We start from the raw sequence: 24607 nt of genomic DNA on the forward strand, positions 1-24607 counted from the left end.
CTTGAACGGTTTTATATGACGTTTGATTTGTACAGAGATTGGCCGTAACATAGCGGCCCCTAGTTATGACAGTCTAACATGGCATAACTAAAAAAGAATTGAAGGACAATCGTGAGCCAATGAATAAAACACACGATACACAAATTTTTTGAATCACTCACGTTTAAGTTAATACGCAAATACAAAGGGCATGCAAAGAATGAACAGCAATAAGAATAAACACGACGATACATGAAATTGGTACCATAGGTACACGCTAAATGACGCTATATACAATAGTTGCGATAATAACCGACTGTTCCGGGCTCAGACAAGTATCGGCCACCGCAGACAAAACCAGGCTCAAACCCTAACACTTAGGTGTTCTTTACGGGGGCGAGGCACGAAATATCCCTCAACACGTAGTCTACTTTCACTTTCCCCGTACTCTCATCATAGTTGCAGACGGCAACTTTGGCTCTACGAACCACAGGCTTCCCTTTCCTAATTTGTGGAACTACCTCATGCACCCTCCCAAGTTGATACTTCCCACGTTTACCAATGTCTTGGAGAGAACCTACCGCTACAAGTTGACCAGGCTCCAAATTCTCGGCCATTTTTAGCCATTTTTTCCGGCCCTGAAGACCTGGCAAGTAAAAATCGATCCATTTATTCCAAAACTGCTGAGAAAGTGACAAATTGAACCGATAATCCCTTCTTAATTGGTCACGATCATGTGGTTGCCCAACAGCACAGTATGGGTCTAAGTATGGGGTCAAAAGTGAGGCAGGGGTGATGACAGTAAAATCCCTAGGGTCGTCACTCAAAGGTACCAAAGGGCGTTCGTTCACGATCCGAACGGCACTGCCTGTGTACGTAAGCAGTTCAATAAAATTGGGCTTACGAATTGAAGAGTCCAAAATGTGAAAAAATGCGATTTTAAATTGTTTTACCATTGCCTCCCAGGCGCCACCTTGCGCCGGAGCATACGGAGGTATAAATTCCCAGTTTATCTCTCTCTGTCTCAGGGCGTTGTGAAATTCAGCTGATTTTATCAACTCGGGTAACTTCTTAGATGCTGCCTGAAAGGTACTTCCATTATCGGAATAGATAGCATTAACCTGCCCACGTAAATCTGTAAACCTTGTAAAGGCAAGTAAAAAATCACTCAGCGACAATGACGTAACCAGCTCAACATGAATAGCGCGAGATGCCATACATGTGAATAAGAGTCCCCAAGCTTTTTTGTGACTCCTACCTTCAACAAAGGTCAATGGTCCAAGATAGTCCAAGCCGCAATCAAAAAAGGGTTTCCTATGGGCAGTTGTGCGAGACAAAGGTAAATCAGACATGAGCTGCCTTATAGGCCGAGCTTTCTCAATCGCACATACACCACAATCATTAAGATACCTCTTCACGGAAGCATTACCATTAGCGATCCAAAACTTCTGTCGCGTAGACAACAAAGTGTGCTGTACTCCACAGTGCGCATTTCGATTATGATGCGACAGTACAACAAGCCTAGTGAAGGGGTGCTTCGAAGGCAAAACAATCGGATGCTTTGCTTCTAGAGAAATCTCGGGAGAATTACTTAAGCGCCCTTCAATGCGGATTACACCAGCATCATCTACACAAGGTCTGTACTTTTTAAGTGAACGCAATTCTTTCAAGCGTTTCTTCTCACGTTGCGAAGCGCCAACACTACCCCGCTTTATCACTTCCTCAAGTGCATCCGGCGATCGTTTGGTCATTAAATGTAACACATCGCCATACACGCTTTTCTGAACAAACTTCACAGTTAAGTCTAAGGCTCTATTAAGATAAGAGGCGTCCAGTTTTGGCTTCATAAAGCTACGCTTTTTCGTTTTACAGCACAAAAATTCAACAAAAGCAACCAAATAAGCAATTCTCTTTTTCATAACATACAAAGAAGGTGCGGCCTCGATCAATCTGTGAAGCCCACCCTGTCCAACGTCAAGCGACCCCTCTTTGTCACGAAGATATAGGCTATGGACAGGTACTGGAGTGGGGTTTTCTACAGATGGAATTTCTTCACACTGATAGAGAAGACTAGAACCATTTAACCACAACTCTCGAAACTCTTTCTTTGTAATAAGATTTGGCCTTGTGCCAACATCAGCTGGGTTCATATCGGTAGGGCAAAAACGCCAATCCTGGGCTCCAGACAACAATAAAATATGCTCAACTCGACGCGTAATAAACTTATTCAAACGTAAATCAGGGTTCTTAACCCACTGCAACACAGTCCGAGAATCACACCAAAAATACTTACTGCAGTCGGGCATCTTCAATGCCTCGTAGGCCTGCTTCACGAGTCTTGCTGTATTTAAAGCGGCAACAAGCTCTTTCCTAGCTATCGGCCAAGAAAACTGATTTTTTACAACAATGGTAGATTTACCCAGAACGAAAGACACACTCGGAACTCCGTTAACCAGTCTACGTAAGTAAACAACAGAAGAGAAAGCTTGATTCGAAGCATCACTAAACCCATGCAATTGATATGAAACAATATCATCCGGACTGCACACACCAGAGTTTGCAAAATACCATCTCGGTAACGAAAAATCCTTAAGCAGGTCCAAAGAGGTCTCCCACAGGTCTCCCACTCTTTAACAAAGCTATCAGGGACCTCGGTGTCCCAATCAAACTTGTCTATCGCCAATTGCTGAAGTATAAGGCGTGCTTTTAGAAAAAATGGCGCTCCAAAGCCTAGCGGATCAAAATTTTGTCCAAGCTGACTGAGCATACTTCGGCGCGTGTGTTTAGCTAAGGGCTTTAAGGAACATGCGATACGCATCTCGTCAGACTCGGTTTGCCACACACAACCCAATGTCTTCGCTGATGGCAAAGTCATATTTTCAGTCTGAAAGTCAATGTCACGAATCAAAGGTGAAAGCATCTCATTATCCAAATTTGACAAGACAATCATAGCCTCCTTGTTAGCACTCCACTTAACAAGTTTAAACCCACGGCTATCAAACAAAGCAATTGATTCATGAGTGATTTGCTGAGCTTCCTCTAAGCTATCAGCCGAAAATATAAAATCATCCATGTACATATTATTTGCAATATTGCAGAGAGTCAATTCACCAGCACTGCTGGGATTCTGCTCGATCATTTTCTTTATAGCCAAGCAAGCGATATACGGGCTACTCTTTATTCCCCAAGGGTGTACACAAAAACGAAATGGTACCATCCTACCATTTTCAAGGTCATCATCTTCAAACCACAATATACGAAACAAATCCCTTTGCGACTCAGGTAACATTATTTGAAAGAAGCATTTAGTCACATCAGCCATGAGACCAAATCTACCAAGCCGAAATCTAGCCAAGACATCTACCAGAGGGTTTAACAAGTCAGGACCCGAAAACATTACATCATTAACACAAGTTCCTCGAAATTCAGACTTGCCATCGTAAACAATGCGCTTTTTTAATTGTGACGTCACAAAGTATGGTAAATACCATTCAAATCCCTTGACATTTCCTGCTTCACCCGCGCGCTCAATATAGCCATTAGATTTAAGATCTTTCATGGTGTCAGTAAGGAAATCACGAAGTTCAGGTTGTTTTAAAGCTTTCTTTCTTAAAGCAGCAGCTCTATCTGACGCCAACACAAAATTGTTAGGTAGATCAATATCTTCCTTCAACGGAACAGGTATCTCAAATCGACCATCTTTCAACTCAATATTCGGTTCGACAAGTTCTCTAGCCAAAATATCATTGCGAGACAATTCACAGGTTTCATTTTGCAAAGTCAAATCCTGAATGACTTTATTCAGGTCTGCTATTTCCATATCGCGAGACTCAATTTTACGCTGAAAGCCAGAGATGACATCCGACTCTGAAGACGTCTGCACTCTGCACACTTTAGCAACGCTTTCAACTAAGGGTGACTTACCACCACAAGCCAACCAACCGAGAGGAGTGAGCAAAGCATGCGGTTCACTACGATTGTCACCAACACGCTCTTCTTTTGCACACATCAAATAAGCGTTGTCGTTGCCAATCAGTACATCTACAGTACTACAATCATTCAAATGAAACATATTCACGTCATGAAAATGACGGAAACCACTTAAATCTTGTTTATGGGGTAAAGTTTTAACATCGTCAGCCCAAGCTGGGTTAACCACCGAGGTTATATCACAAAACAGTTCATCAGTCTCTAACGACTGGATGTTGAGTTTAACAAGGTCAGCACAAGTAGGTTTCTGACCAGCCAGAGTATCCATTTTAAACGACGCTTTATCATACGGTTTAAGACCAAGTTCGCACACCAAGTCACTCGAAACAAAGGTCAACTGCGAACCAGGATCATGCTGACAATACACCAACTTCGATTTGCCAGTCATTGGATTCAAAACACGAGCAGCAGTAACGCGGTTAAAGGCTGCTTTAACATTTCCAATCTTAACATTACGCACAGGAACTCTGGCACCAGCCTCATCTTTACCGACCAAATCCAGAGAATCACGTGACGTCACATAAAAATCATGCAGAAGAAAATAGTGTTTCCTATCGTTGGTAGGTCCACACTTACGACAGTTATTTGCATGATTACAGTCTCTAACCATATGCTGGCGCAAACAATTCAAGCATTTGCCAGCTTTCACAATGACATCTCTCCGATCTTTAGGTGTCAAGCGCAAAAATTCTTTACAATTAGACAAAAAATGATATTCAACTTGACCACGTGACGAACAACAAAAACACGCCGGTATGTCACTATGTCTGGCCACACCGCCGCGCGGTGCGCCAACAGCAGTCGAGTACTGCGAACTCCCTGAAATCACATTATCATGGGGTTTTACCGACGTCTGCCTAACCGGACATGAAGGCAATTTTCCTTTGCCAAACTTTTTAAAATGCTGCGACTCACCAGAATCGCCCATTAGCATAATGCTAAAATCAGTCGACTTGCGCGTTTCCTCCCGTACTACAAAATCAAACAAACTCTGAAAAGTAGGTTCCTCAGTGCTACCATACTGATCACCTAAAAAGTCAAGATAACGCTGCTTAGCGTCAAACGGGAGTCGTTTAGCCAAATCCAAAACAAAACGTCCTTCTAATTTATCACGCTGACCATAAGCTTTCGCGTAAAGCAAACACTGCGACAATTCATCTTTAAACTCTTTCAAATCACTGGAAGAGATAGAAGTCAATTTGCTACCATAGCGATACTTTCTAATTTCTGGTTCTGCGAAAAGACCTCCACGAACTCCAAAACGTTGGGACAAGCGAGATAACGACATTTCTATCCTGTCTTCCTCTGACAAGCCAGGAGTGTCGGAAACCAAATTAGCAATCGTTTGTGCAGCTGTTCTAACACAAGCTGCTTGCAACAAAGTCAAACGAGTTCCCTTAAAGGGCGAAGCTGCCATCAAGGCCATAACACGATTTTTAAAGAAGACAAATGGCATATTATTACCATCGTAACCAATCAAGGCCGCCTTATCGAAGAACGTCCTACTATTTTGGTATTCAAAAAAGCAATCCTGCTGTTGAGAACTCGATTTAGCGGGAGAAGACAAGCTATATCCCTTAAGGGGCTGAGTGGGCTCAGTCACATGCACAGCCTGATCACGATCCTCAAACACGTTAAAATCAGGAGACACGATACGCCTCTCACAACCACCTAAATTACGTGTAGCTGGGCGATCAGCAACTAGCGGCGCAGAAAACTTTGAAGGGGGCAAAGCATTACTGCTAATGGCGGCCCCGTGACCTGTACGCTCTGGGGGAGGAGTTCGGTTGTAATTTGCAGACCTTGGCTCTACAGCCTTCGGAAGACCCTTAGCCGCGGCCCCGAGACCTCCTGAAACAGCTGAAAACATGTGGATTGTACAGGTCCACTTACAGATTGAACAGGCGTCTGGAAAAGGTTAGGTAAATTAAACTGCGATTGATGTTCACTTCTGGAATGCCTAGAAGAGCCCTTCCTAGAGCTACGCCGGGAGCCCAACTCAGAACGATATTCAGCTAAAGCTACCTCCTTACGTTGTTCAGCCCTCAACTGTGCGTCTTTGAGTGCGAACTCAGCAGCTCTCGCTTCGGCTTTCGCGGCAGCCTCAGCTCGTACGGCCTCAGCTCTCGCGGCGGCCTCAGCAGCTCTCGCTTCGGCCTCAACTCGTATGGTCTCAGCTCTCGCGGCGGCCTCAGCAGCTCTCGCTTCGGCCTCAGCAGCTCTTGCTTCGGCCTCGGCTTGGATCTGGAGCTCCTCTCGTCTTAGCTGTAGGTTAATTTGTGCAACTATCCGTGACGAGCTCTCAGACATCCTAGTGCTTACATTTGAGGCGCTATCCTCAGGATGTATGTCAGCATCTAACCTATCTGAGAAATCACTTTCTTTTTGTTCGAAGTTATTTTTTAACGAGTTAAATTCGGGATCTACCCTATCACGAAGTTCTGCCAAGATTGCAGAGTTAACAATTTTACTCAAAAGAGCATGGAAATGCCTTAATTCCTCTTCTAAAGTAGATAAGTTAGATCTAAAAATTAACAGTTCCTGCTTATCACTCAAAGAACCTAGGGCCACAGAAAGTTTCCCAATTTGAGTCAAAATATCCCGTCTAAGATGCCGGGCCTCTCGAACTGACTTAGCTTCATCGTTAATGGGTCCCTCCCCAGAATGGCCTGCCCGACCGCAAAGAACATCATCAGGCTTAAACTCAGTCGAGTCGACGGCGGTCGAGTCCCTGTCACCACCGAGTGTAGACATAGACATATTAAATGTTAGAGCTAAATTTAACAATTAAAAAATTAAGTTACACAAACACACAAAATTACAGTAGTTATAAAAAACTTAACTGCAAAGACCGTAAAAATACAAAAAAGAATTTAAATGCACGATACCGTAGCTGTACGAGTATGTGAAGTCCAAACGTCCACAAAACTTGCTTGGATTCTTCCACTTGAATCTTCAAGCACAGATGGATTGCCTTTAATCTTCTTTCTTGCCAATAAATGTCAAAGTTATTTTTCTTCTGTACCAAACTGAGAAGAAATGTCTTTACTTTTTAGCTTAAAGTTCTTCAGTTGCCTACCGAGAAGAAATGTCTTTAATTTTCTTTGCTTCTTTAGACTACCAACCAATAAGATCTTCTTTTATTATTTCTTTGCTTCTAAGTGCTTCTGTGCCAAACACTAGACAGAGAATCGTCTTTTATTTTTTATGGTCACAGCGGTAAACCATAATCTCTTCTTGGGAAAATTTTAACATAAAGTTCCCTAATCCGTTCGTCTGTATATAATGACCGAAGAAACACACACTTGAACTTCTTTTCAAACAGTGTATTCCTGTAAAATTAGCCCGAGGCTACCGAAAACGAGGGGGTGCAACGCCTACACCACTTAAACTGTCACTACACAACAGATTACTTGGATAAAAGACGGAACTTTTGTCCAGCTAGCAAGCACTAAGCCAACAGTTAAATGTGCGGCCAACTTTCAAACAATCATTTTACGAATGACCAGAATAGATATCAATATCTCAAATTCACGTAGAAAGTAACTGTGACGCAATAAATGAAAGACAATTATGAAGTCATTCCAACAGGTGTTTAAAGCTGATGTAATATTTCCTGTTTAAACAGGCCCAAACAAGTCCAAACAAGTTTGACACAAGTCTATGAACGATGGTGCAATTTTGGCACATTTTCTAGCAACTTCCATGACGTAATATTCAGTAGACTTGAACGGTTTTATATGACGTTTGATTTGTACAGAGATTGGCCGTAACAAATAATTAGTATGAACGACATACTCCAGAGACTAGACAAAAAACTTAAGAATAAAGAATTTTTTTCACTTCTGCAAAACGTCGATGTTGGTACCGAAGAAGAGGAATGCTCGTACAATGAAGATAAAACGGGACAAGACGAGGAGGAAAGCAACATCTTTGACGTTTTTGATGATGATGATAGCTTCAATTTATGTTTCGCTTACTTTGTTTAATTCTTGTTAAAGAATAACTTATAGAAGAATAAGTCCAACAGTGACGAATAATTTCAAATTTGCCTGAAATTCATGGATTTATCCTTTTGCTTAATCGGTGATAACTCTTTCTGTACATTTTTAGGGTTCTGGTTAATAGAAAAAGTTGTTCCCCTTGAAAAAAGCTAAAAAATGATGTATAATATGTCCTATTTTGAAAAACTTGAAATTTTTATATGTTGGACTCAAAAAGGATTGTGACGTCATTTGGAAAAAGGGCCCAAAAAGTGGTTTCCCATCATCCGATTGATGGGGATTTTTTTCTGAGCCATTTACATAATATGGGGAAGGTCTGAACAACGTATCAGCTTGATAAAAAAATTTTCCCGCAAACACCACTTTTTAAGGTCCCACGACTGCACTAACTTGTTTTAAGCAGATATACTGGTAAAATTTTAATTTGAATAGCTTGGAAAGTGTAGTATATACGGTATCACAAGTTTTAAAAATGAGTTTATTAAAAAACGTTTTTACGGTGATTAGGTGTAGAATTTATTACATTTTGATTTCAAAGCAAGTAAACATATTTGCTTACAACCCCATGTAAATGTTTGTTGGTTGAAAAAATAGTATCCAGTTAATCAGCGTGCAGTAAACTGACGTTTTTCAACTAACCCCAGGCATGGGGTTAGTTGGAAAATCAATTGTATGTTTGTTTATTTTAAATTTGCATTAAAAGCTAAATTGACTGAATCCTTATTTTTAGTTGTATGATAGGAGACAACATAGGTGATAATTTAAGCCGCTTCAAGTTGTCAGGTTATGCACTAATTGCTTTAAATTCTACTTAAAAAAAAAAACTTTCCAACTAACCCCAGTCTTCCCTATGTCAAAATTACAAGTTCCAATATTAGGTGTTGATAGTCAACGATTAAAAGCTTAAAGAGTAGCCTATCGGTCCACATTAGTAAATTACACTGCAATCAACTTTAATATTCTGCAATTAGATAATTTTGTAAAGTTTTTTAAATGAGTCAAAAATTTTTTTTTTAATATCAAGTGGGATTGAGTTCCATATTTTTACTCCACTATACTTGATGCTTCGTTGAAGTTTTGTAGTAGCATACAGAGGAACAAAGTAATTATTATTTTTCATTGAACATCTAGTTGAGCGATTATGAACGTTTGATGTTTTTTTGAAGTAATTCGAAAAAGTACATGGTAAAGAATTATGGTCATATTTAAACATTAATTTAGCAATTTCTAGTTTGTAAATGTCTTTTATTTTTAGAACTTTTACCTGCTTGAAGTATGGTGTATTTCTGACCACAACCCTCCAGCAACTATTTTGATTGCTTTGTTTTGCAACTTTTGTAGTTTCTCGGTATACGCTTTGTATGTAGAACAAAGTAATTATTATTTTTGATTGAACATCTAGTTGAGCGCTTATGAACGTTTGATGTTTTTTTGAAGTAATTTGAAAAAGTAGGCTACAGGGTAAAGAATTATGGTTATATTTAAACATTTTATTTTTATTTATTTGCAATCAGACTCAAAGTTCATAGCATTCAAATTTTTACCAGTCATCACACAAAATATCAGACTAACACAACATCAAGCAGGCTACATCAAACAACGTACAAAATACCGTACTGTTGTAGTGAATATAAAATCGACATAAAGGGATCGCACTTGCCTTTTAGTATCCGTGTCATTACTGATGGTATCTGTTGTGTTGAAAATGAATTCTTAGTTCCGCCCGTGAACTCACACCCATAGATGAGAAGTATAAAATAAATGATAACTTTAATGTACAAACGATACCACCCAGTATATCGTGGACGCGTGAAAATAGCAAGACAGTCCGACCCTCGTGTCGTTATCTTCTATCGTTGATCACGGTCTTTCTGTAAACGAAAAGACCTTGGCTACTAACATAAAATAATTACGCTTAAAATGACGTTATAAACACGTTCAAATTAAAACAATCTACGATATATAAAAATCAAAGGAATCTACAAAACGGCAAACAAATCTACAAATCGATGTTACTTCAGAGAACCGCATTATTAAACATTTCATCGAAATGTGCTCTGTTGACCAATAACTAAAAAACAATAATGAAATAGCAACATAAACTCACCGAAATTTTGTCGGGCGATCCTTATAACTACTAAATCGATTCTCAACAGAATTGGTACGTTCATGTACTGTAGTTAACTAATGTAACATTAAAATCATGAATTTCGCTAAGAACAGACTTCCTATATAGTACGAAAAGAGAAGAGAAATGATTCGAATGATAGCGTCATACTCAAAAAGATACAAGCTGCCTTTGCCGGCGCAAACTTCTAACTACGTTGGTTCAACGTCAAGATACACAGAGTAGACAAAATGTAAGATTTTGCTGACGCTCAAATAAACCGCTAAACGAAGCAGCATTTACAATAACAACACATTGGGCATTACGTAGCGGGTTTAGCATCAAAACAAACCAGTCAGTTGAGGTCAGTTGCCTAAAAAACGCTGTTTATGGCACAAATTATCAACAGGGGTTATATCAATCAGTGGGGACATTCTCTTTAAATGCTTGAAACAAAGGAAATAATTTGTTTTTCTTGTTATGACCCGAAGTGACTTAGACATCGACTTCCGATTTCGAAACTAAAAAACAATGATGTAATAAGGGTGCGAACAGTGAACGTAACACTCCCCCCTAAAATATGGAGTTGACAAACAACATATTTTAAAATACAAAAACGTTTACGTAACAACAAACACAGGCATCTTGTGATCGATGCAAACATAATGAATCCTAATGTTCGTGTTTGTGGTGCATCCGGTCGTAGATTTGCAGTTTTCTTCTTTCATCAGATGAACGTCAAACATTGTTCGCATGAGCAAGGCTCGTTTATTGTTTATAAAGTTCATATGCATCAAGCATGTCAGACTGTTTTATGTGTAATTCTATTTGTTGTCTTGTTTTCTGCCGGCTAGGGGTCGACGTCCTATTACCGTCGAACAGAAAACAGAGGACTGTTACTCGTGTCTATCTGATTCACAGATTAGACAGAGCTTGGTGACTGGCCTTAGCAGCTCAGCGCTGTTTGTTTTCAATCGAACTTGTCGTACAAGGCCGTCTTTTCCGGGGTAGCATTCTATGACTCGTCCGGTTTTCCATTTACTTCGAGGAAAGTGATCTTCCACGATTAGCACCACATCGTCGACCTTTAGATTGGTTTGCCGATCTGGCCATTTTTCACGTACAGCTATGGTGGGCAGGTATTCTCTGAGCCATCGCTTCCAAAAGGAATTCGTCAGATATTGTACCTGTCGCCATCTGTTTCTTACATAGTTATCCTTTGGATCAAATACCCCTGGTGGCATGTTTTCGATGGAACGATTAAGTAAAAGGTGGTTAGGAGTTAGTGGCACTAATCCATCAGTGTCTAACATCACAGGAGTTAAAGGCCTAGAATTTAAAATGCTTTCTACTTCAACAAGTAGCGTGTGTAAAACGTCTTCGGTGACCGTTTGATTTTTAAGTAGGACATTGAGAATGCGTTTTATAGAACGTATCATTCTTTCCCAGGACCCTCCCATATGTGGAGCAGATGGAGGGTTGAACTTCCAAATTATGTTGTCCTGTTTCAGACATTCGGCGATGACAGACTGGTTTAACTGATCTAAAGAACGTTTTAACTCCCTTTCAGCTCCAATAAAATTGGTACCGTTATCAGAAAATAATTCCTTTGGCTTTCCCCTTCGTCCGATAAATCGACGAAAGGCTTGAAGAAAGGAATCTGTAGACAAATCTTTCGCGACTTCGATATGCACGGCTCGAGTCGTGAGGCATGAAAATACGCAACCGTAACGTTTTTCAACGCTGCGGCAACGCTTTACTAAGAAAGGACCACAGTAGTCGACACCGCAACAAGAGAAAGGCGGTTCATAGCACTGCAGTCGGGCAGAAGGCAAATCTGCCATTTTTCGATACAGGCGAGGGGAACTTCTCTTCTTACACAAGAGACATTTTGAGATTTCTTTTCTTACAGCTACACCGCCTTTGATTATCCAGAATTTTTCTCGAATTAATGACCAAGTAAAGGTAAATCCAGAGTGTCCACACAATTTGTGGAAGTGCCGAATATACAAATTGGTCAAATTATTGCTGTAAGGAAGAATTATCGGGTGCTTACTTTCATAGTCAATCGTTGCGTTGCGCAACCGTCCGCCAATGCGCAGCAGTCCATGTATCATGCAGGGATCTGCTTTGTAAAGTGGTCGTATATTGGTATTTGCTTGAATTTTCTTTTTCAAGTGACTTTCTAGAGGTAAACCCTTTTCTAGAAGGTTGATAACAGGTTTAAACTCTTTTCCTTGCACGTACTGCAACAATTTAGTTTCGGAAGATTGTAACTCTTCGACAGTAAGGCCGGCAGTGACAGCCGCCTTTTTATCTTTTAGAAATTTTACAAAACGGATTAACCAGCAAGCAGCTCTTTTAAGCTTATATAGATCTGAGTATCTGTTAATTAAGTCATCTATTGTAGCATGCTCACTGACAGTTGAACATTGGACTGCCGCAACGCTTTTTTCTTCCAGCGGCTTGAATTCATCTGGAATCTCAGAATGGTTTGCTTCGGGAGCCGTCGGCCAGCAACTTTCGGGCGAGACAACATCCTTTCTCCAAGGCAGTGATGAATCGTACTGACCTTGGATGTGGGTAACTTCATCTTCTAGCAATTTGAAGACATGCTTGTCTTCTTTGGACGTGGGACGCGGCGCATTATCCGGCTCGAAGTCCCGAAACCACGACCTTTGTATTGCTTTATCGACGTGATCGTCCATTTGAATAAAATAGGACTGCAATCCGTCGTTTCGATTGCTATCTAAAGCGGGGCCCAGCAAAGACCAACCGAAAGGTGTGAGAACGGCGTTTGGTTGTTTTCCATCGCCCACTTTCATTTCCAAAATCCTGTGAGCGTTTGGACAGTCGAGCCCGATTAGCATAGAAACCCGATTTTTATTAATTTCTGGAAACTTTAAATTGTGCAGATGAGGCAGTTTCTCCAAGTCAGCTTTGCTTAACGTTTCGTTAGGTTGAATAGGTAATTGTTTTACACAGATTATGTTGTTTAGATGAAACTTCGACGTTTCACTTGCAATCGCTTCCACGGTCATGTCTACATTAAACCGTTTTAGTGGAGATAGTTCTTTTGTTAATGTCGAAACGCTGACTTTTACTGGTTCGCCACATATGCCAAGTTGGCGTATTAGCTGCTCATCGCAAAACGATGCTTCAGACCCATTATCCAGAAAAGCATAAGTCTCGATTACCTTTTTTCCAGCCGCAACTTTCACAGGTACAACGGTTCGAAACCCTCTTGACGCTTGTTTAGAACAATAGAAGCTTGTGGTGTCTTGCTCCTTCTTCTTTGAAGAGACCTCATCGAAATTGCCTTCCTTGATGGGTTGAGACCTGTGTAAAATACGGCTGTGGCGTTTGCCGCAGTCTGTTACAGTGCATAAATAGTCACTTTTGCAGTTACTGCTAAAGTGAGGGCCGAGACATACAAAGCATAATCTTTTTCTTTTGACAAATTCCATTCTTTTTTTTGGACAGGCAATTTGCCAAGATCTCTGCACTTGTATGTAGCGTGTCCCTTTGAGCAATACTCACACGGTAAACGTCGTGGGAAATCATTGAGCGAGGATTTCCTATGAGCTTGCTGGTTTGCGTCGCTAACATGCGGGTTACCAACAGAGACTGTCGCACATAGCTTTCGCTTTGAGAAGTCATTGTCACTCCGTCCCTTGCTTGAGGCTGAATTTAAAAAGGTAAACTCTTCCGGGTACGCTTGAAGAAGTTTAGATTTTTCCTCTAAGAAAACAACAAAATCTTTAAAGTTTGGTTTACACTCTTCGTTGTTGTAAATGGTTGCATACCTAACTTTCCACTGTTCAAACATCGAAGAGGGTAACTTTTCCGCCAATTTTTGCAGGCAATCGATGCTGCTGAGGTCGGTGTAGTCGCCTAACCCTTCCAACGTCATTAGACATCGTTTCAACCGATTAGAGAAATTTGAAATGTCTAATTTGCTTTCTTTCCTAATATTTGGCGCTTTCATCAGACTACGCTGAAATGCCTCAGCGATCACTCTTGGTTTGCCAAACCGTTCGTACAACACTTTGCGTGCTTCTTGGTAGCTCCTTTCGGACGACAAAATTGAACTACAGTGTGCAACTGCTTCTTTAGCCGGACCCTCGGTGTGTTGCAGAAGCATGGCTAACCTTTGCTGATAGCTGTAGTTTTTACCGTCTACGTTTTCAGTAAAGAACCTCACAAAGGCACAATATGATTCTGGGTCCCCATGAAACGTGGGGCATTCCAGTTTGGGCATTACCATTAGTTCAGCAAATGTTGAGAGTAGATCGACGCTGTTTTGAGGGCGCAAATTTTGAGTTTGTGTCAACTTACCTGGCAAATTGTCTCCATTCCCATACCTTGAATTATCCATGTGTGTTTGACGTCCCTCCGCGTCTTGTTGCCGGTAGTAGTTGTCGTGATCATCAACATTGACGGGCGGGGAGAATCTTTGTCCTTGGTTTGAAGAAGTCACAAATGTCTGAGCAACTTGAAAAGGTTCAGACACATGAAAAGTATTAGACCTATTAATGTAGTTTATAGACGGTGGATCCGTCTTTGAAAGCGACACTTTCGGCAAAGTTTCCCTTCGCGGGGCTTCGACAATGGCGCTTTGTTTCACATAACTTGACCCTTTCCTTGCTAGTTTACCTGAACTACACGAAGGGTATGTCGGCGGAGCCAAGAACGTGTCGGAAACGCTAAGATCGCTGCCAACTGAGGGCGCAATGTTCATAGGACTAGTGAAAGGAACAGGCTCACCAGGCGACCGTGAAGACAAAGAAACAGGTGCAGTGATTATAGGTGAGGATAGAAATTCTCCTCCCGATATAATTTCAGGCTCGTGTTCATTTAACGAATCAAGCTGGAAAATGTCAGGACCATTAATTACTCTGTCTGCTGCTTCTGCCTTTCGAAGAGCAGATAAAGCTTCCAACCTCTTCTGTTGACTATCTAAAAGCTGCATCTGGAAATGCTGCTTTTCTTCCAATGCGGCTTTCTCTTGTCGCAATTGGGCTTTCTTTTGGGACACTTCGAGGTCAAATTTATTTTGACTATCTATCGACAATAGATTAGCCAGAGCAAGCTCTCTATCTAATTTAGCTTGACGACGTACCCTTTCGGAAGCTGTCGTTGACGCAACCGATCGAACAGAAGGAGTGTAGCTTTTCTGTTCTGAATACTCGTAATGAAAGTTCTTCAAAAAGTCATAGTCCTGCTCTGTGGACACTGGGACACTGACTTCAGCGTCTGTAGAGTTACTATTTCTTCGAGATGCATCCTCAGTCATGATGCAAAGAGCAACCTACTTTATTCAATCGAAATTAACAAAAAAATTTCGAAAGACTTTTTCAATCGAAATCACCAAAAATTTCGAAAGACTTTTTCAATCGAAATCACCAAAAAATTTCGAAAGACTTTCTTCTATGTTGTGTTGAAAATGAATTCTTAGTTCCGCCCGTGAACTCACACCCATAGATGAGAAGTATAAAATAAATGATAACTTTAATGTACAAACGATACCACCCAGTATATCGTGGACGCGTGAAAATAGCAAGACAGTCCGACCCTCGTGTCGTTATCTTCTATCGTTGATCACGGTCTTTCTGTAAACGAAAAGACCTTGGCTACTAACATAAAATAATTACGCTTAAAATGACGTTATAAACACGTTCAAATTAAAACAATCTACGATATATAAAAATCAAAGGAATCTACAAAACGGCAAACAAATCTACAAATCGATGTTACTTCAGAGAACCGCATTATTAAACATTTCATCGAAATGTGCTCTGTTGACCAATAACTAAAAAACAATAATGAAATAGCAACATAAACTCACCGAAATTTTGTCGGGCGATCCTTATAACTACTAAATCGATTCTCAACAGAATTGGTACGTTCATGTACTGTAGTTAACTAATGTAACATTAAAATCATGAATTTCGCTAAGAACAGACTTCCTATATAGTACGAAAAGAGAAGAGAAATGATTCGAATGATAGCGTCATACTCAAAAAGATACAAGCTGCCTTTGCCGGCGCAAACTTCTAACTACGTTGGTTCAACGTCAAGATACACAGAGTAGACAAAATGTAAGATTTTGCTGACGCTCAAATAAACCGCTAAACGAAGCAGCATTTACAATAACAACACATTGGGCATTACGTAGCGGGTTTAGCATCAAAACAAACCAGTCAGTTGAGGTCAGTTGCCTAAAAAACGCTGTTTATGGCACAAATTATCAACAGGGGTTATATCAATCAGTGGGGACATTCTCTTTAAATGCTTGAAACAAAGGAAATAATTTGTTTTTCTTGTTATGACCCGAAGTGACTTAGACATCGACTTCCGATTTCGAAACTAAAAAACAATGATGTAATAAGGGTGCGAACAGTGAACGTAACAGTATCATCAATCAGTATACCGTACCTAAATATTTCACTTGTCTAACAAATTTAATTTGTGTATTGTACAGCCGCATGCATGGAGAAGTCAAAACTTTAAATTTGCGACATTGATGGACCAAACCAACAGTTTTGTTACAGTTGAAAATAATGTCATGTCTAAAAGCATAGGATTCACAGACATCAATGAGTTTTTGGGTGCCTTTAGCACTTGGACTAAATACACACAAGTCATCTGCAAACATTAGGTGATTCAAGTGAGATGAACCAGTATTACATCCGACATCTAGGGAATTCAATTCAGTCGATAAGTCATCTATATAGAAAGAAAACAGGTAAGGACTTAAAACCCCTCCCCGCCTTACTCCGTTGGTAATATGGACATTAATTTAGCAATTTCTAGTTTGTAAATGTCTTTTATTTTTAGAACTTTTACCTACTTGAAGTATGGTGTTACGTGTTCTGACCACAACCCTCCAGCAACTATTTTGATTGCTTTGTTTTGCAACTTTTGTAGTTTCTCGATATATGCTTGTATGTAGAGCCCCAAATGGCTATTCCATCCATAATATGTGGGTGTATGAGCGAATAATATAACTGCAGTCTAGCATTGAAAGGAAGAAAGTGTTGTTTCGACAAAATACCAACAGATCTAGCAAGTTTAGGCTAAATCTAAGAGCATCAAAGTGAGGTTCGAATGAGAGCTGTTTATCAATTATTATTCCAAGATACGTAGCGTGGTCGACGGTTTCTAACTTAACAGCCCTATAGAATAATAGAAAACATGAAATTCATCAAATTTGTTGTAGCCTTTTTTAGGAGGATTGGCAAAGTGAAGTTTCCGATTATTATTAAAGTGTTATTGCCTAGAATTATTCCATTCATTACGTGCTGCTGATTGGAAAGCAGTTTTTAGAATCCGTTGATCAAGCGCACACTCCAAGAGTCGAACCAGCGCCGCTTGATCTTGAAGCTACTTTGTTCATGAAGTCACGCGCTAACCAACAGAGCTATCGGGGCAGAAAGCACGGTCATTTCCGTTCACAAACAAGCAAACTTGAAAACGCAAATATTATAAAGAAAATATTCTATAAAAAGTTGTCAACAACAATAGTTCATCATAGGTCTTTATTGTTTAAACTTGTTTTGGGCTGGAAATGTTTTTTAAAGTTTTGGCAACTCTGACTGCAATATTTTCTGGTAACAACTAGAACATCACACAACTGAGGCGAAAGAGCCACGCAGCTTGAGTCCTGTCTTTGTGATGAGTTACCAAGGGGGGTGGAGGACTTGTATACCTGGGACTGGTATACAAGTCTCCCACCCCCCTTGGTAACTCATGACAAAGACAGGACTCAATAGACATGGCTTTTTTGCCTTAGTTGTGTGCTGTTCTAGTTGTTAACATATTTTCTGAATCTTGTGATTCTTGTCAGAGTTGCCACGTTGGCAGTTTTCACGCCAAATTAGGCTCCTTTTAACATTTGCTGGCGTTTTATTTTTCGATTTGGCGGGTGGCAGTTTTTTGAGCTCCTTTTGAAAGTGTTACTTGGGTAGTAGGCTACTGATGTTGAATTTTCATCAATAATGAGCAATCAAAATCTTTGCTTGTTTGGTCATCGTAAAGTTAAATATAAATGCGAATTTAACTGCTTTTGGTGATGAACTATTGAAAGTTGAGGGTGAAAACTGATACAATGTATGATAATCAAATTATACTGTCTGGCATCAATAGCCAATATCTTTTAGACCACAGTTGTGTGAGTTTTTTATCACTAGTTATATAGAACAGCCAGGGCAGCTCAGTTGGTTAGTTCGTGACTTCGTACACGAAGAAGCTTTAAGATCAAGCGGTCCTGGTTCAACTCTCGGGGAGTGCGCTTGAGCAACGCATATTGAGGACTGCTTTTTATTTAGCGGCAACTAATGGATGAAATAATTCCCCAGCAACAAGACTTCAACAATCGGAAACTTCGATCTGCCAACCTCGGAAACCGGCCCTGCGTCAAAATACTGTCTACAGTACAAGCAGAGTACAAGCATGCAAAACCACCAGAAAGAATTTATCAAGGCTTTGTCAGTCTGAGGATGAAGTTTTAAAACCAACCAACTGAGCTGCAAACGACAAATAAACCTTAATTTTCGCAGGCTACCATAATTTCTGGTAAAAAGTTTACATATGTTTATAAAAAATTAGTGACATTTCGAGAACGAAACCTGTTTTACTAAGCGTTTTGGTTACTTCAAGTGTGCTAAAAATGTGGTTTGCTTTTGTGCTAGTTTGGAAAAATTTTTGGTATCTGGCAACTCTTTTCCAAATTGCTTGGTCGGCGTTTTTGATCAATCAACCGAATGCTTTTGCTTGCTGTTTGGTCTTACTTTGTTGGTGTGATAATCAGAGACAGATAATCAGATATAGGCCTAATCAGATATAGCAACTTAATGTTTTTGTTCAATGCTTGCAGGTGCAGCCCCCTATTGGCTACAGTATATATATATATATATTGGTTTTACAAAGATTTCAATTTAATTGTAGTATGGATGAGTTGTATGCAGCTTCTCGTCCTAGAGTTACAGCTTCGATGTTGCCAAAATATGTTGGAAGATATGTCACGATGTTGGGTTCAGTTGATCCCAATCATATTTCTGCCAACGGAAATTCGTTCAAATTGTTAGTTGATGACAAAGTGAGAGTTGAAGTCTTCATGAATACTTCATTGAATGAGTTACTGGATGGTATTGTTGAAGTTACAGGGAAAGTGGACAATAGATGCAATTTACATTGTGTTATGTATCGTAAACTGAGGTCTACTGTACCAATGAGCATGGAAGATTATAATGCAACAATTGAAATAATTCACAAGTTTCCGAGCATGTATTCATATTCTAATTAGTGAGTTTTTGATGGGTGTTATGTCAATTTAGGTATTAGAGCACATAGCCTACAGATATTTTATAACAGCTTTAGTTCAAAATGATGTCAGTGGTTGAACACAATTTCAAATAGTTTTACAGAACAGCAGAAGTTTACAGTAGACAAAATTATTGCTTTTTTGAAAACTGTGGATTGTGGAATAGCTATTGCTCCAGAACAGTGCAAGTCAGTTTAGACATTTTTGCCGTTTTTATTGAAATCAGCATCTAGGCTATGTGAAATTGAGTTTTTGCAGTGTTTTTGTTATTTTTTTACAATATTTGTTAAGTTTTTATCTAAAACAATAAAAAAATTCCTGTACAAGAGTATGATGCATTGCATGAAAGAGACTTATATGATCTGAGTGTTAGATTTTACAAAACATAAAAGTTTTGAATAGTCTACCATATAATAGGCTAATACATTATCATTATCCAAATTTGGTTTTGTCCTCACTTATGATTGATAGAATGGTATTCTGTTACAAGTACGGTAAGCATTTTGTATTGAATGGTCATCTGATTTTTTTATTAATATATATATAAAAATAACCCAACACCATGCTGAACAGCGTATTCAATGGCCTGTGTATCATGCAGTGCATTTTATTGTTGTTTTTTCATCTGTTTTTTTTTTTGTTATTTCATACATAGGTTTCCCAAAACTAGAGGTGGGCATCTGTTACTTTAAAAGTAACGCAATATTGCTATTCGGGCTAAAGTAATGCGCGCTACCGGTACTGCTACTTTTCCCATTATCTTTTGCGAGTTGTTGAGGACTGCTTTGGCTTTAGAACATCTTTTCCAACAGAGAAAAATTTCTCCATTGCAGCACTGGAAAAAATGAGGTTGTGGTATTTAATAAATAGGATGCAACCTAGTTCGTACCCTGAACAGTTCGTACCCTCAGTTCGTACCCTGAAAAGATCGAGAGAAAACATTAAAAAAAGCGGAAGTCGCTGATCGCAGTTTTCGCAAACATTTTAAAATTTTCCCTCTGAAAAGATCGAGGGAAAGATAGCACAAAGCCAAAGTCGCTGATCGCAGTTTCTGCTAACCCTAACTGTAACCCTATCCTAACGCTAACCCTCGCCCATCGCAGTTTCCGCAAACATTTTTCCACAGTTTCCGCTAACCCTAACCATAGACTAATCTATGCTCTAACCCTAACCTTTGCTGATCACAGTTTCCGCAAACATTTTTCCGTAGTTTCCGCTTACCCTAACTCTAAGTCTCTAACCATAGAGTAATCTATGCTCTAACCCTAATCCTCGCTGATCGCAGTTTCCGCAATCATTGTTTCGCAATTTCCGCTAACTACAGTTTCCGCTAACCTTAACCATAGAGTAATCTATGCTCTAACCCTAACCCTTGCTGATCGCAGTTTTCGCAAACATTTTTTCGTAGTTTCGCAGTTTCCGTTAACTGCAGTTCCCGGTAACCTTTACCCTAACCATAGAGTAATCTATGCTCTAACCCTCGCTGATCGCGGTTTCTGCAAATATTTTTCCGCAGTTTCCGCTAACCCTCGAGTTTGTTTGCGGAAGCTCCGATCAGCGAGTTCCGCTTTGTGCTGTTAAACTGCAATCAGCGACTTTGGCTTTTTTTAATTTTTTCTCTTGATCTTTTCAGGGTACGAACTGAGGGTACAAACTGTTCAGGGTACAAACTAGGTTGCACCCTAATAAATAGACGTTATAAATTGGCACTATGAAAGCTCAAGGATTTACTTCAGTTTAAAAACAGTCCTGAGCCACAATTGAGTTTTCTTTCTATACCAGCGTTTAATGCGATGTCATAAACAAACCAAAAAATTCACCCTCAGAGTTGTGACTGGTATTGGTGTTGCTCTTGTCAGTATCGATGTAGTTTGATTTTTTTTGCAATTAGTCAAATAATTTCTGCTTTGATTTTTTATGTGCGTTGTTTCCATAAGAAATCTCCAAAACGAGTCGTATTTTTCACTTTGACCAAACCAGTAGTGGTGATATAAAAGTATTGTGCTCACCCCCCACCTCTGTTCAGCATTATGTTGAATTACCTATTCGTTGAATGTTCATAATGCAATGTATTTTATTGGTGTTTTTTATTGTTTTGTTATTTTCTTCACATTTAGTCAAGGTTGTTAATTTCTCAAAATCATGAGTGTATATAAAAGTAGAAAGCTGAATGGACGGCAGAAAATCTATGCATCCGATCAAGATAGAATTGTGGAAGTGCTTTTGAGTTTTCGCAAAGATGTAATGGAGGAAATAATGAAATTAAGACGCATGTTTGAATCGGTATATTCTCAAGCTCTTGTATCGAAACAACTTTCACCAGAGAATGATTGTTTGGAAGTGGATGTTCAAGAGAAGACGTTTCAACAAAAGCCAAGTTTGTGTGACAAATTGTTAACAAAAGAGAGAAGCTTACGAAAGGAGATGGATGAACCCGGTTTTTCTGCTTCTGACCAATTGTGTTATTTTTCTAACTCAGGTCATGAAACAATTATTAACACTCTTAATCCTGAAGACCAACCAGAAAGGGCAGAAACATCACCATTGATGATGTCACAGCCAAATGCATTTCCAAATCTTGCTGGTGTTGAATCTTTGTCGAGTAAATCCATGTTTTTAGAATTCAGTGCAGACAGAACTTGTAACAAAAGGCCTACTTCTGAGAATTTGGAGGAGTTCATCAAGCATGAAATTCCAGAGTCTTCATATCCTCCCATTTTGGATTGCAGTAAAGAATGCTTGAATACTTTAAGCAATGAAAACGAAGAATTTTTTATGAATGATGAACTAGCACAAGTGGACACAGTTTGCGGCAAACTTGATCCTACTGCTGTTGTTGACCAAGCAAAGAAGTTTGATTCATTTGAACAGAAGCAGCAAATTTCAAATTATACAAGAAAAAGAAGTTTTCAATGTGAAGCTTGCCACAAGACATTTAAGAACAAATACATCTTGAAACGTCACATGAAGATACACACAGCCAATTACCGACACAAATGTACATACTGCAATCGGTCTTTCCTCGAAAAATATAACTTAATAAGCCACTTAAAAACTCATACTGGTGAGAAACCATTTAAATGTACCTGTGGTCGCTCTTTTTCTCGAGTATATAATCTTAAGTTGCATGCAACTCGCCATTCTGGAAAGAAACCATATAAATGTGAGTATTGCAATAAGTCATTCTCTCATGAAGCTTTTTTAAAATGCCACTATAAAACTCACGGTACTTCATCCACATTTTCATCCTTGTTAGAAGGTGATGTTAGTTGATTGATAGATGGCATAGGTGTATTACATACTATACATAGCAACCTATAAAATACAGAGGCCTTGCCAGTGCAAGCCTGAGGACTGAGGTTGATGTAATTTTATTTTTGAACTCTCTAGATTAAAATGTTCTTAATATATATATATTTATTATCTGATGCTGATACTTATCAACAACAACTCAAACCATCAACTTCCCATTTTGGTTGTTATCGATTGCAGCAGATAGGCCTCCAATCAAACTTTAAGCTTGCATGTCGACATAGCCTGTGTATATACTGCAGTTCGCAATTCTATGTTACATTCAACACATCTTGAACAATGATATGCAAAAGCAAAATGTGCTCATTTGAAACTATAAAATTTTGTGCTATGCGTTAACTGATTGATTGATGATCTCATCTCCATGGTTGCATTGTTAATGAGAAACTACATGCATTAGCAGCAACCTAAAAAGGTAGAGTTGCAAGGCTGAAACTTTTTCAAGATACGCCATTAGTTACATTCAACTATTCCACCAGTGTCTCTCCTGTGACATATGCTTCACTGTACAGATAGGCTTCATTCCTTGCTGTTTGTCTTCAAATCAATGTGTATAAATCAAATCAAAAGAATATGTAGTTCATATTGTTTGATATCTTCAAATCCTGATGTATTTCCGATTTTGAGATTCTTTTTATGCTGTGGAGACAAGCATTCATCATTTCTGCATTTGATAAAGGATATTTATTATCATCTTTTTGTGAACTGATAAAGGGAGCAAGTCTTTTAGGTGCAGACAGTCAGTTAGGCGCTGGTCAAATAGGCGCGCACACTGTGGCGTCAGGATATTTAGGTGCGGAACACTGTGGCGCCCGTTCATTTAGGTGCTATTCCTAGTGAAGTCTGCGGATTGTATCAGCTTGGCAGGTAGGGCAATGCTTTTCACACAAAATGTTATATTGAACAGAAAAATATGTTGTTTTGTTAATGCGAGTGCATTTATTTGTTGTTAGTCATGGCTTTAGTGAGTGAAACTGCTTTATCTGGCAATGCTGTTCACACAAAATGTTATATTGAATAGAAAAATATGTCATGGCTTTCGTGAGTAAAACTTCTTAAACCGGCAATGCTTTTCACACAAAATGTTGTATTGAACAGAAAAATATGTTGTTTTGTTAATGCGAGTGCATTTATTTGTTGTTAGTCATGGCTTTAGTGAGTGAAACTGCTTTATCTGGCAATGCTGTTCACACAAAATGTTATATTGAACAGAAAAAATATGCCATGGCTTCCGTGATTGAAGCTGCTTAAACTGGCAATGCTTTTCACACAAAATGTTATATTGAACAGAAAAATATATATCATATTGTTTTTTTAATGCGCGTGTTCGGCATTTATTTGTTGTTAGTCCAGGTTTACGTCGGCGAAAGCTTTATCAATAAATTATTCAAGTTTCCGAACATGACTGAGTTCACTTTTAGTTATAACTACACTAAACATCAGTAAAAAATATATATACTGTAGCCTATATTCAAGCGGGTGGTAGGCTTGAGTGAAGAGTAACTTAGTTTTCCGCCAAAACCTCGACTAGGTTTTGTCAAAGCTAAGCTGATACAATCTGCAGACTTTACTAAGAAGAGCACCTAAATGACCGGGCGCCACAGTGCTCTGCACCTAAATATCCAGACGCCACAATGTGCGCACCGATTTGACCGGCGCCTAACTGTCTGCGTCTAAAAGACGTGGACCCCTGATAAATGATATCATATTCAATGTAAATAAAATTTTTATGAAAAAGGTCAATTCATATTGTAGTTTTGATAATATAATTGCTTAGCTATGGACGTCTCCTTGGCAGATTTTTTCAATTAAAATAGCCATTGGTCTTTTGAATTAATTTCGGCACAGTTTTTTTTAAATAATGACACTTGTCTGTGTTTCTACTAAAAA

The 24607-nt window shown here is 39.3% G+C and overlaps 1 protein-coding gene across 1 annotated transcript; it reads left to right on the forward strand.

Moving 5' to 3' along the window:
* The first annotated feature begins 19030 nt into the window (after window positions 1-19030).
* Window positions 19031-19387, forward strand: LOC145780266 (replication protein A 14 kDa subunit-like). The gene has a single exon (XM_082592000.1). It carries the CDS (start codon window positions 19031-19033, stop codon window positions 19385-19387), a length of 357 nt encoding a protein of 118 aa, XP_082448126.1.
* The last annotated feature ends 5220 nt before the right edge of the window (window positions 19388-24607 follow it).

Source organism: Aplidium turbinatum, chromosome 1, assembly GCF_918807975.1.
Source record: "Aplidium turbinatum chromosome 1, kaAplTurb1.1, whole genome shotgun sequence".
NCBI classification, from domain to species: Eukaryota; Metazoa; Chordata; class Ascidiacea; order Aplousobranchia; family Polyclinidae; genus Aplidium; species Aplidium turbinatum.